General features: G+C 43.6%; 2 protein-coding genes across 4 annotated transcripts in view; both read left to right on the top strand.

The window, feature by feature from the left end:
* Zmym6 (zinc finger MYM-type containing 6) overlaps nt 1-6,512 on the top strand; it is a 38,175-nt gene extending 31,663 nt beyond the window's left edge. For all 3 annotated transcript variants that reach the window (XM_029561697.1, XM_008829238.3, XM_029561698.1), the window contains one exon: nt 4,655-6,512. In XM_029561697.1, coding sequence (XP_029417557.1) covers nt 4,655-6,480 — 1,826 coding nt within the window. In that variant the 3' untranslated portion in view covers nt 6,481-6,512. The remainder of the gene's footprint in view (nt 1-4,654) is intronic.
* A 1,716-nt stretch (nt 6,513-8,228) lies between these two features.
* On the top strand, nt 8,229-11,129 carry Tmem35b (transmembrane protein 35B). Its single transcript, XM_008829237.3, has 3 exons — nt 8,229-8,365; nt 9,609-9,789; nt 10,633-11,129. Exons 1-3 carry the CDS (start codon nt 8,261-8,263, stop codon nt 10,806-10,808), a joined length of 462 nt encoding a protein of 153 aa, XP_008827459.1. The 5' UTR covers nt 8,229-8,260; the 3' UTR covers nt 10,809-11,129.
* The last annotated feature ends 1,540 nt before the right edge of the window (nt 11,130-12,669 follow it).

Raw genomic sequence — 12,669 nt, 5'->3', positions numbered from 1 at the left:
AGAACACCTGGGTTCGAATCACAGCACCCACATGGCAGCTAACTACTATCTGTAACTCCAGTCCCAGGGGATCTGACAGCCTCTTCTGACCCCCCGCAGGCATTGTACCACACGGGTGCACTTAACTACATGCAGGCAATATACGCATACTCATAAAATTAAAATAATAAAATATTTTTTTAAAAAGACCAAAAATAAAACATTAAAAAAAAAAAAAAAGCACTACTGGTTGAGCCTTAGTTCTTTTTTCTGTTTTAGCTCTGCATTCAATTATCAGTTACTGAAAGAATAAATAATAGATCTGTGGCATTAGTGATCAGGAAAATTGTTTGAACTCATGCATGAAAAGACTGTAAACAATGCCACAGTGAATGGCCACTCCTGTTAGTCTTGTACTCCGTAGGTTTTCAGTTACTTTAGTAGCCTGCTCTGGCCAAAACTGTTGTTTGGGGTGTGTATGGTGCTGGGAATTGAGTTCAAAGCATTGCATTTTACCACCGAGCTATACCCTCTGCCTCTTTTGTTTTTAATCGTAATTTTATTTTCCAGAGTAAAATTTAAAATATAGTTTAGTCTGGAGCTGGATATAGTGGTAAACTCCTACAGTTCTAGCAATTTGGAAAGCTGAGGCAGGAAAATTTTGAGTTCAAGGCCAGCTTGGGCTACATAGCAGGATACCGTCTCTAAATAAATAAAGCTTATTATGTTAAAAGTACATAGGGTGCCTTTCCTTTGGTAGGAGTCTAAGAGAACTCTTTTAGTCAGGAAATTTTATTATTTAATATTCCTGTTAAAATAATACTCTTATGGGGCTGGAGAGATGGCTCAGTGGTGAAGAGCACTGGCTGCTCTTGTAGAGGACCCGGGTTTAGATCCCAGCACCCACATGGTGGCTAACAACAGTTCCTAAGTCCAGTTCCAGGGCATCCAACACCCTCTTCTGACCTCTGTAGGCTTTGCACAAAATGGGTGCACTTACACACATGCAGGCAATACACTCATACACATTAAAAAATAATGAAAAGAAAATTAATAATACCCTTGTGTGCATAAACTTCTGTATACTTTCATATATAGCAGGTAGTAAAGGATCTGTGGACGTCTGCTATGTGTGTGTGCAATTTTTTAAAATTCTAGATTAAATACCAGATTATTTTCTCTATACCTATTTTGTCATTTGACATTCTATTGAAACTATTTTACATTTATAAAAATTTAAACATACCCTGCTACTCTCTCTCTTTCTCATGTAGTACCACATTTTGACCTCAAACTTGACATGTACCATCCTTAAACTTTTGATCTTCCTGCCTCTACCTCTGAAGTGTTGGATTATAGGAATGTGCCATCCACCATGCCTTGCCCTACATTAGGATTCTTTTTAACAGAGAGAAAGAGAGATGGGGGGGGGGGAGAGAGGTAAGCATGTGTGGAAGTGGATGTGCATGTCCATTTGTGTGGATAGGGAGGCTGGAGGTCAGCGTGGGTGTCTTCCTCTGTCATTCTTCACTTTATTTTTTGAGATAGGGTCTCCTACTGAACCTGAAGCTCACCACTCACCCATTGGCTAGACTGGTTGATCAGTGAGCCCTTGGAATTCTCCTGTCTCCACCTCCCAATTGCTGGGATTACAAGTGTGCACTGCCAAGCCCAGCTTTTTGTTTTTAACTTTTAAAAAACTTTGTTGAGAATTTCATACAAGCATATAAGGTGTTTTGATCAAATCCATGCCCACTCCCTCCCCTCCAACACCTCCCATATCTCCCCATCACTTTTTTGACAACTTTGTGTACCCTTCCTTTCCTTTTTCCTTTCCCTCCCCTCCCCTTCCTTTCCTTTCCTTTCTTTTAAAATGGGGCTTTTTGCTACTCTAACATTCCCCCCTCTGAAGATGTAACCCTAAAATCCTTTTAGGGATTAGATAAGAGCTCCCAAATACTTTTGACGTTTTGGCCTTTGGAACATAGTATGTTGGTAAGTGGCCCAAGGACATTATGACTTTTAGCCAAGAAACTGGCTACTTTCTTTGGAGTCTTTTTTTCCCTAACTGCCTAGCCAGTTCCTACCTCTTATTCTTATCACACCATCCTCTGAAGAGGTTACCCAAATTGCTGATAGGAGATCAGGATGCAGACTGCTCTGGCTTCTACCATGCTGAACAGGGACACAACACAGCCCAGCTTTTTACATGAGCGTTGAGGCTCCAAACCCAGGTCCTCATGCTGCATAGCAAGCACTTTACCTGCTGAACCATCTTCTCAGCCTATTTATCATAGATTTTTAAAGCTTTCAAAATCTCTTGCCAAATTGCTGTCTTGAGTGAGGCAGCTGTGATGGTATATGCCTGTAATCCCAGCTCATTCAGAGGACTATACCAGGAGGATCTTAATTAAGTTCAAGGCCAACTGAAAAATTACATCTGTTTATACTCCAAACACCAGTGTTTGAGAGGATGTATTTCTCCTTCCCCTTATCCAGTGACTCTGGATATTAAAGTCAGTAGTTACTTTTAGCCAGGCCTGGTGGTGCACGCCTTTGGTCCCAGCACTCTGGAGGCAGAGGCAGGTGGAGATCTGTGAGTTCAAGGCCAACCTGGTCTACATAGTGAGTTCCAGGCCAGCTGAAGTTTAATTTTGAAAATTTCGATATTCAGGTTGACATTTAATTAAAAATATTTTCCTGCAGGTGTATACTGTATAGTGGGGCTAGCCCCTCATCCCACTACCCTTTCCCTCACTTGTCTGCACTCCAGTTTGTCCCCTCGTTCTAGACAGCTTCACTTCTTTCATTTTACATATGCAGTAAAATTCTATAATTTTACTTTGCTTTAATATGGTTATCTTGCAGCTGTGTCCATTTTCCTTCAGATGCCATACTTTGCTCTTCTTTTGAGATGAAAAACATTCCATTGTGTGTATATATATTCATTTTCTTTACCCATTCTTCTACTATTAGACACCTAGCTTGGTTCTATAACTTAGTTATTGTGGACAGTGCTGCAGTAGACATTGATGTGCAAATATCTCTGTGATATCTTGATTAGAGTCCTTTGGGTAAATACCTGGATCATATGGGAGATCTGTTTTTAGGCTTTTTTTTTTTTTTTTTTGGTTTTTTTTGAGATAGGTTCTCTCTGTAGCCCTAGCTGGCCCGGAACTCTGTGTAGACCAGGCTGTCCTTGAACTCACAGAGATCTACCTGCCTCTGCCTCCTGGTGCTGGGATTAAAGGCCTATGCTACCACTCCTGGTTTATTTTTAGTTTTTAAAAAATATTTTGTTAGAGCCGGGCATGGTGGCACACGCCTTTAATCTAGGCACTCAGGAGGCAGAGGCAGGCAGATCTCTGTGAGTTCAAAGCCAGCCTGGTCTACATAGTGAGTTCCAGGACAGCTGGGGCTACAGGGACACTGTCTCAAAAAGACAAAAAAAAAAATTATCATTTTTATGTTATGAGTGTACTGCCTGCATGTATGCATGAATGTAAGTGCATTGTGTTGTTCAATGCCCATGGAGTCAGAAGAGGGTGTCCCTTGGAACTGGAGTTACAGATGGCTGTTAGGCACCATGTGGGAGCTGGGACTCGAACCCGAGTTCTCTGCAAGAGCAGCCAGTGCTCTTAACCAATGAGCCGTCCTTTCAGCCCCCATTTTTCACTTTCTAAGAGAAGTCTGTACTGATTTCTATACAAGTTTCATTCACTTCTATTCCCATCACCAATATATAGAGTTCTCTTTGGCCATACCCTCACTGACATTTTTTATTGATTTATTCTTAATTTTATGTGTTCTGTGGACTTCAAACCTAATTCCACTAATCTACTGAATACTTAGGATTACTTAGGCATCTTCCACAGCATACAATTTTATTACCGTAAATTGCCAAACGGGGTAGAGGAGAAACTCACTTTTTAATGACAACATGGAGGTATTATATTATCTTTAACTTTATTCAGAGGCTTTTGTTGGTCTGTTTTTTGGTGTTTTTGAGACAGTGTTGTCTCCCTATAGCCCCAGCTGGCCGAGAAGTCAACTAAGTAGACCAGGCTGGCCTTGGAAGTCACAGAGATCCGCCTGCCTCTGCTTCCCCAGTGCTGGGATTAAAGGTGTGCACCACCATGCCAGGCAGTATATTTTTTAAAATATTTTATTATTTTTATTTTATGTGTATGCATGTATTGCCTGCATGTAGGTTAGTGCACCGTGTCGTGCAGTGCCTGCAGAGGTCAGAAGAGGCTGTCGCATCCCCTGGAACTGGAGTTACGTAATTTTTTAAAATTTTTTTATTATTTTTTATTTTATGTGTACGCATGTATTGCCTGCATGTAGGTAAGTGCACTCATGTCGTACAATGCCCATGGAGGTCAGAAGAGGCTGTCGCATCCCCTGGAACTGGAGTTACGGACAGTTAGCTGCCATGTGGGTGCTGGGATTAGAACCCAGGTCTTCTGCAAGGACAACCAGTGTTCTTAACCACTGAACCATCTCTCCAGCCCCCAAGGCAGTGTATTTTTTAATAAATCTAAATAATAATCTAAATTTTTAAAACGTGTGAAAAGTATAAAGAACATTGCTTATTTGTGCATAGCATAACATGTAGCTGTTCATATCAGATCACATGTTCATGTCATCACAGTGATTCAAATATTCCCTTCAGATCTGCCTGATGGAGAAATCGATACAGAACTGGACTCTCCACCTGCCAAGAGAAAAAGAATAGGTCTTTTCCAGGCTTACGATACAGAATATTTAAAATTTGGTTTTGTTACCTGCACTGGATCAAAAGAAAGTTCACGAAGGCCACAGTGTGTCATTTGTGGAGAGATCTTACCCAGTGAAAGCACCAAGCCAGGAAATCTTTCTCATCATTTGAAGACAAAACATTCAGAATTAGCAAATAAGCCAGTAGATTTTTTTGAACAAAAATCTCTTGAAATGGAATGTCAAAACAGTTCTTTAAAGAAGTGTTCACTGGTTGAAAAGTCACTTGTGAAAGCTTCCTATTCAGTTGCTTTCCAAACTGCTGCCAGGAAGAATCCGTTCTCAACTGCTGAAGAGTTAATTAAACCGTATTTAGTAGAAGCGTGTTCAGAAGTTTGGGGTTCAGGTGCTGGAGACAAAATGAAAACCATCCCACTTTCTAATCATGCAGTCAGATACAGGATTGATGAACTGTCTGCGGACATTGAAGAGCAGCTAATTGAGAAGATCAGGGAGTCCAAGTGGTTTGCCCTTCAGCTAGATGAGTCATCAGAGGTGGCAGACAGCACCCTTCTCTTGTGCTATATTCGTTTCATTGATTATTATTGCAGTGATATAAAAGAAGAATTATTATTTTGTACCGAAATGCCTTCTCAAGTCACCGATGTTGAAATATTTGAACTGATAAATAAGTATATTGAAAGTAAATCTCTAAATTGGGGCCACTGTGTTGGTTTCTGTACAGATGGGTTTGCAAGCCTGACAGGCAGGAGTTCTCGTTTAAAGTCAAAAATTCAAGAAATTGCCAAGCATACTGTGACGTTTACACATTGCTTCATTCACCGAGAACACTTAGCAGCTGAGATGCTGTCTCCGTGCTTACACGAAATTCTTTTGCAGTCAGCACAAATTTTAAGTTTTGTAAAGAACAATGCATTGGATTCACGGATGTTAACAATTTTGTGTGAAGAGATGGGAGCCGAGCATGTGAATTTACCACTTAATGCTGAAGTACGTTGCCTGTCAAGAGGGAGAATTTTAACAAGAGTATTTGAACTTCGGCATGAAATTGAAATATTTTTAAATCAAAAGCATTCAGATTTGGCTAGGTATTTTCATGATGAGGAATGGGTTGCAAAGCTAGCTTATTTAGCAGACATATTTTCACTTATAAATAAATTAAATTCAAGTCTCCAAGGAACCATGACCACTATATTCAGTCTGTATAATAAAATTGATATGTTTAAGAAAAAGTTGAAAATGTGGTTGAAGCGCACACAGGAGGATGATTATGACATGTTCCCTTCATTTTCTGAGTTCTCAGATGCATCAGACTTAAATGTGAGAAAAATCACAAGCATTATCTTTGAGCACCTGGAAGGACTTTCTCAAATAGTCCACAACTGTTACCCACCAAAAGATGACCTGCGTTCAGGAAATTTGTGGATAATTGATCCCTTTGCCAAACATCAAAATAACAATCTCACTGTCTCGGAAGAAGAAAAACTAGCAGAGTTATCTTCAGATACAGGATTACAGTCAGCATTTAAATCAATGTCTGTAACTCAGTTTTGGATAAATGCAAAGACAAGTTACCCAGACCTGCATGGAAAGGCAATGAAATTTTTACTGCCCTTTTCAACTGTCTATTTATGCGATGCTACCTTTTCAGCTTTGACTGCATCAAAACAAAGAAACCAGTTGATTTGGGGCCCTGCCCTAAGACTTGCAGTCACATCATTAGTTCCAAGGATGGAAAAGTTAGTGAAGGAGAAAGAATAGTATTGTGCATATTGCTCATCAGAGTCTATAGTTTGGGGTTAGATTTTGTATAAGTATCATAAATATAATTTACTAGTATATTTGCATTTTCAGTGATTGTTTTTAATAATTTTCCCTTTATTGTAGAAGAATTTAAGAATTATGCAATTTATACATAATTACATGTAATTTTAATAATACAAGGTAGAAAATTTAGCTTTTGTATTGGTGATTGTTCTTGGAATTTCAGAGTAGTCCTCAGGGAGTGTCCCAACAAATCAGCCAGGACAGTATATCGAAGTATGCCAGTTAGAGGTGAGTAGTGGTAAAGGATAGAGAAAGATTATGTCAGCATGGCCAGGTTGGGAAGAACAGGGGCTAACAGGGACTTTGAAATTTTATAGAAAAAGGAAACAAAGGAGGTTTGTTTATTTTGCCTGACAGAAGGTACTCTGGGTAAGGCCAGTGGTCTGATCATTTTCTCGTTCTGGTTCTAGAGAAGTTATTGCCGTCACTACTGTAGGGGAACAGTCTGGTTCCTGTGAAGTGACTGTTACAGGCTGTGGCGTCACCATAATGGTAATTGCCCTCTTTTGAGGGGTGATCCTGTCCTGCCAAGTTTGATGTTACCTGGGCTAGTTTTAGTCCCTCATTGTAAAGATGTTTATCAATCAATTCTGTCCTTCCTGGAATCCAGGGTGATAGCCAGAGAAAGTGACGCAGGAGAAAAAAGGTGCAAACATAGATCTAGAGAGGGACAAAGCAGAGCTCAGTGAGGCCTGTGACCGTGCCCTCCTTCACAGCCTCAAGACTGTCTTAAAACAGTAACACAATCTAATGTTCAGTTTGCACTTAGACCTGGGAAGTTTTAGTCTCCAGCCAGCTAGAACTCCCAGAGGTTATGGTTAGGTGGAATCAGAGCTGAGCAGCTTGGGAAGCAGCAGGAAAGTCTGAGCTCCTGTTTGGGGGCTTCTCTGAACCACTAGATGGAAGAAAACAAAAACAAAACACTTTTTCTGTTTGTTGTTTTTGAGGTTGTACTTGCTATGTAACCCTCACTGTATAGCCCGGGATGACTTTGAACTCTTACCAGTCCTCTGCCTCAGCCTTCCTAAGTACTGGTGTGGTCCACCTCCTTGGCTTTACATAAAAGGTCAGATAGTAAAAATTGTGGCCACTGCTGTGCAGTTGCAGTACAAAAGCAGCCCCAGACTGCATGCGATTGCATGACTGTTTAAAACTTTATTTATGCACATTGGGATGTTAATGTCAAGTGTTATCAGAGCTCCTTGAACATTGTTTAATAGATTTAAAAAAACATTGTGGGGGCGGGGCGGTTAAGACCAAAATCTAGTCCAGTTTGACCCATAGTCGGAACAAAGTAACTGAATCCTTAAAACATCTTTTACATTTAGTATCAGCTGAGAGATCTTGGGGTGTGGTATTTTAGACAAATGTGGACAAGAACAACTTATAATTACTGGTTATTGGTCTATGACTCATAAGAGTATAGTTTAGTGATTTACAAGTAACTTTCCAAACGCGTGTGCCTAAGTTCTTTACAGCTGCACAGTAGGGTGGTAGGTCAGATTCCCCTGCTAATGGCACGCATAGGACGGAAGAAGGCTGGATCTTTGGGAACCGAGCTCTTGCCCAATTTCCTTCCGCTGCAGAAGGGCTGGGGCCTTGCTGAACCCGGCCTCGGAGGCAGGATCTGGAGGGCGCGAGCCCTCTTCCGGTTGGGAGCGGGTAAGGAAACGGCCCGCCGGCGGGAGTGAACTTTCGCAGGGCAGGCGTCGCCATGGAGTTGGTGCTCTGCGCCCTGCGTGTCCTGCTCGGAGGCTTCTTCGCACTCACCGGGGCGGCCAAGCTCTTCCCGATCTCCGCTCCTGCCTCGGAGCAGATGGTGAGCTGCACGGGCTGGCGGCGGGCTCTGGCCTTGGTACCCTGGGCCGCCTCCTGCCCGGGCCTTCCTCGGGGTTCCTCGGGGACGGGAGGAGACGAACCACTGCTTTTGGCTGAGCATGGTCCGCAGGCAGATTTAGAGCTGTAGAAGGGCTCAGAACCCGGAAGAAGGTGCAGGGAAATCTCCAGCAATCTCCATTTTTAGCTGGGAAGCTCGCCCTGAGGGTAAAATGCAGTTTGCTGTTAGTGACACAGTCAGGAGGCGGGGCCCCAACTAGACTCACCTAAACTGGAATCCACGGGGATCTTGCTGGAGTCTTCAGCCTGTGTAGTTCCTTATTCCTAGAAGACCCACCAGTTCCGCCAGGGCCTAAAATAAGCCAGCCTCTGGGGAAGGCCTATTGCTTCCTCCCAAGCCTGGATGCCCGTCTCACTTGGGGTGGTGGGTTATTTGGGGCAGATGTGGCTGAGCCAGACAGCTTGAACTCCCGGAAAGTGCGTCCAGCCTGCAGTCCTGGGGCTGCAGATGCCCCAGGATCGCTATGAATGCAGTCTAACGCAGATCTTAATCTTAAAATTTACGATCTGAAACATTCGATTGTGAGGTTTTCCAGCGTGGACATTCTTGTGAACTTGGTGGATGACAATGTAGTATCACAGTATCAAAAGGTTGGACATGCCTGGCAGCGTTGCTTCCTTGGAGGGCAGAGTTAAGAGAGGTAAAGCTGAGGTTGGAGCACAGTCACAGTCGCCCTGAGGGTGAAACTGTCATCTTACCCAGGGAAAGGACTCAGATGTGTTACTTTGGACTCCCTCGGGATCCAAAGGACCTAGCATAGGCAATTGAAAGTGGAAACTGTTTAAAGAGCCCTTTCACCCTACCTCCAAATGTTCAGCAGGGTGGATACAAACCAGGCCTAATACAAAGAGAATCTGCAGAGTTCCCAAGGCTTGGCCCTAAAGGGGAGGGCCCAAGTTTCATTTCCTTCTGGGATTTGAGGCTGAGTTATCCTATGTGGAGAGGTCTGGTGAGGAAATCAGGCCACCTCTGCAGCATCCCCTGCCCTTCTCCTGATTCCAAAGCTCAGTCACACAGGGTGGCCCTCTCACCAGGCTCTCCTCAAACCTGGATCTGACCTATACTTGTTTTGTTGGGGGAGCTGGCACAGGGAAGAGGCCTCTGGTGCCTCATGGCAGTGCATCTTTGAGGAGCACTGCTCACGGTCATTCCCTGCCACTCCTAGAGAGCCCTGTTCGTGCAGTTTGCTGAGGTGTTCCCATTGAAGTTGTTCGGCTACCAGCCAGATCCCATAAACTACCAAACAGCGGTGGGGTGGCTGGAACTGCTGGCTGGGTTCCTGCTGGTCGTGGGCTCACCCGTGCTGCGAGAGATCAGTAATTTGGTCTTGACCCTGCTTATGATGGGTAAGGGGGCCTATTGACCTAGGGAATTGGGGTCCTGGGGAGGCGGATGGAAAGATCAGGCTATTCTCTCTTTGTGCTGTCGTCTCTTTTCTCCGGGACCAGGAACACTTCCAGCTCTGCTACATCTTCTATAATCTTGAGACTAAGATAAATGTTTTTGAAATTTAATGAACTATAATTCTGATCCATGTGAGATACACTTTTTCCATTGTTTCTGTGGCTGCATAGTATTCCAATGTAAGGATATATTGTGACCTCAGAGCTCCTACCTTCCTCTACAGGCTCCTTGAGGGAGTAGCACAGCAGCAGACATACCCAGCAGGGAAGCTGGAGTCCCCTGAACAAGACAAAATTTCTCTAGAAGCTCCACAGGCAGGCACGCTAATGTGCCAAGACAGTTGCTGCTTTAAAGGCTGGACCCATTTGGGCTGTTCCGCATCTCCTGGCCTGTCACTCCTCCCTCCCCCCAAACACTTTCCATTTCTAGAGCTTTCCTCATTTTCAGATCGTTGCCATGCTACCACCACCAACCCCTGGGCCTCCATTTGAATCCTCCAGTAGCTTTGGGATTAAGAAGCATTGAGGGGGAAAATGTTTCCACATCCCTACCCCATCTACCCACCTGAGCTGCTTGGATGGGTATTTCTGTTTCTGTATCTCTGTTTTACTCCCTTTTCCCTTGGGCCTGTATGCATTCAAGAGGCCTTCCAGCTCTTGGTCCTGCTTATTTGGAGAGGGGATGTGGAGGGGAGTTTAATGGGAGGGCTTGAGCTGGACTGGGTCAACCTGGGTTGTAACTCCTGAGTTCTTGGATCCCCTGGGCACTCTTCCTTTCTGTTCCAGGGGCCATCTTCACTTTGGCAGCTCTGAAACAGTCGCTGAGGACCTGCATCCCAGCCTTTGTCTGTCTGGGGCTCCTGCAGCTGCTGGATGTCTGTCAATACTTAGCCCCAACTAAGAAGGTGGTCAGACACTCTGGGAAGAAGATTCCAGGTGCCTTCAAAGAACCCTGGGAGTAGAGTCCCTTCGTGCCATGCCGTAACCCAGTGGGAACAAGTGGCATAGTCTACCTCCTTGTTATGTCCAGGTCTTCAGTGTTGAAAGTGACACCTTGTCTAAGCCGCCCCAATTTCCCTCTGTAACTATGTTGCTCTGTTTTGAGGATTACATATTACACATATTGAACATTCCTCATGGCATGTGAAAGTAGGAAATGCACAGAAAAGAAATTTAAACCACCTGAAATTCTGATACTCCAAATAACCATTTTCAATGCTTTGGTGTAACTGTACCTCTTGACTCTTCCTATGGCTTTATACATATATATTTTTTAATGAAAATGAGACTGTGTGGCTTATTTTATTACCTACTTTTAAACATAATCTATAGCATTCCTTGTCTGTTTTACTTCATCAGTGTTAGTGGTGTCATAGTACTTTACTGTAAGAATGTATTGTAGGTACTCTGTCCCCTCACAAGGAACATCAGGGTTGTTCCCAATTTTGTTTGTGATTGTAAACTACACAGTAAATCACCTTTGCATACTTATTTCCTTTCCTAAGAAGTAAGGGTGCTGTTTCAAAAAGCATGCACAGCTAGGCGTGGTGGTCACCCCAGCACTTGGGAGGCAGAGGCAGGCGGATCTTGTGAGTTCAAGGCGAATCTTTAAGGGTTGGTTTGTTTGTTTTTTGAGACAGGGTCTCCCTTGTAGCCCTAGCTGGCCTGGATTCGCACTCACAGGGATCCGTCTGTCTGCCTCTGCCTCCCAAGTGCTGGGATTAAAGGTGTGTGCCACCATGCCCGAAAGGTTTTTAATGCATATTTAAATTCTGCAAGCTCACTATTATGGAGTTTAAGTATCTGCTTTCTGCCTGCCTTTCTGAATCCTGTGAGGGGTTCTTCACCATTTCTATCCCACATTTCAGATTTGCAGAGCTAACTGTTTGGCACTGAAATCACCAGGCTGGAGTAATGAGGTGTGGCATTTAGCCCCGTGACAAAAGTAGACACCATGTTAGGGCACCCACTGGCATGTTGCCAAACCACCTTCTCTGTTCGTGGAGTGGGAAGGAGGCAGAAGAGTGGTGGGGAAAATGAATCTATATTTTGCAGTCCTGGAACTTGAGCTTCAGCATTAGACATGCTGCGCAAGCTCTCTACCACTGAGCATATATATATCCCTTGTACTGTTTCTAATATAAGGTCTAAATGGCCTGAGTTGGCCTGGAACTTTGTAGCCCAAGCAGACCTTGAACTCGTGATCCTTCAGTCTCTAGAGTAGCTAGGATTCTGGGTCTGCATTAGGGCCAGCTTGAGTTTATTTCTTCCGCTTTTCTAGCCGACAGCCTATACGTTACTTTGGGAGTAGGAACCCACTGGCTCAGGGAACATACAGAAGTGGAAGAAGGTTGTGTGTGTCAGTCCATTTCATGTTCACTACTGAGTGGTAATTCCTCCTCTGCCCCCCACTTGCATGAACCTCAGGCAAGCTGATAATTTTTAGTTGGATTTTCTTGTGTCTGTCTGAAAGCACGGTGATGTAATCCACCTATGGCAAAGGGCAGAGAGAGAAACGGATAGTTTTTAAATACATGTGGGAGTGTCAAAACATTAAGAGGGCTGGTAAGATGGCTCCGCAGGTAAAGGCTTGATGAACATAGTTCAGCCTCTGGGACCCTCTGGTTCTCTCTGGGTGGGAGAGAACCAACTCCAGAAAACTCCTCTGGACCCCCCCCAAATAAATTTTTTTTTAATGGGGAAAAAATTAAGGGGTCCAGAGGTATTTTGGCTTCAGTTTCAGTGTTGTTTAATTAGGCTGCCTAATGAAGACATCAAGGACCAACATTCTTACAGCTTAAAAAAAATTTTTTTAATGCATAT

Source organism: Nannospalax galili, unplaced genomic scaffold, assembly GCF_000622305.1.
Source record: "Nannospalax galili isolate Female #2095 unplaced genomic scaffold, S.galili_v1.0 scaffold473, whole genome shotgun sequence".
NCBI lineage: Eukaryota > Metazoa > Chordata > Mammalia > Rodentia > Spalacidae > Nannospalax > Nannospalax galili.
This window is presented reverse-complemented; position numbering and strand designations above follow the sequence as displayed.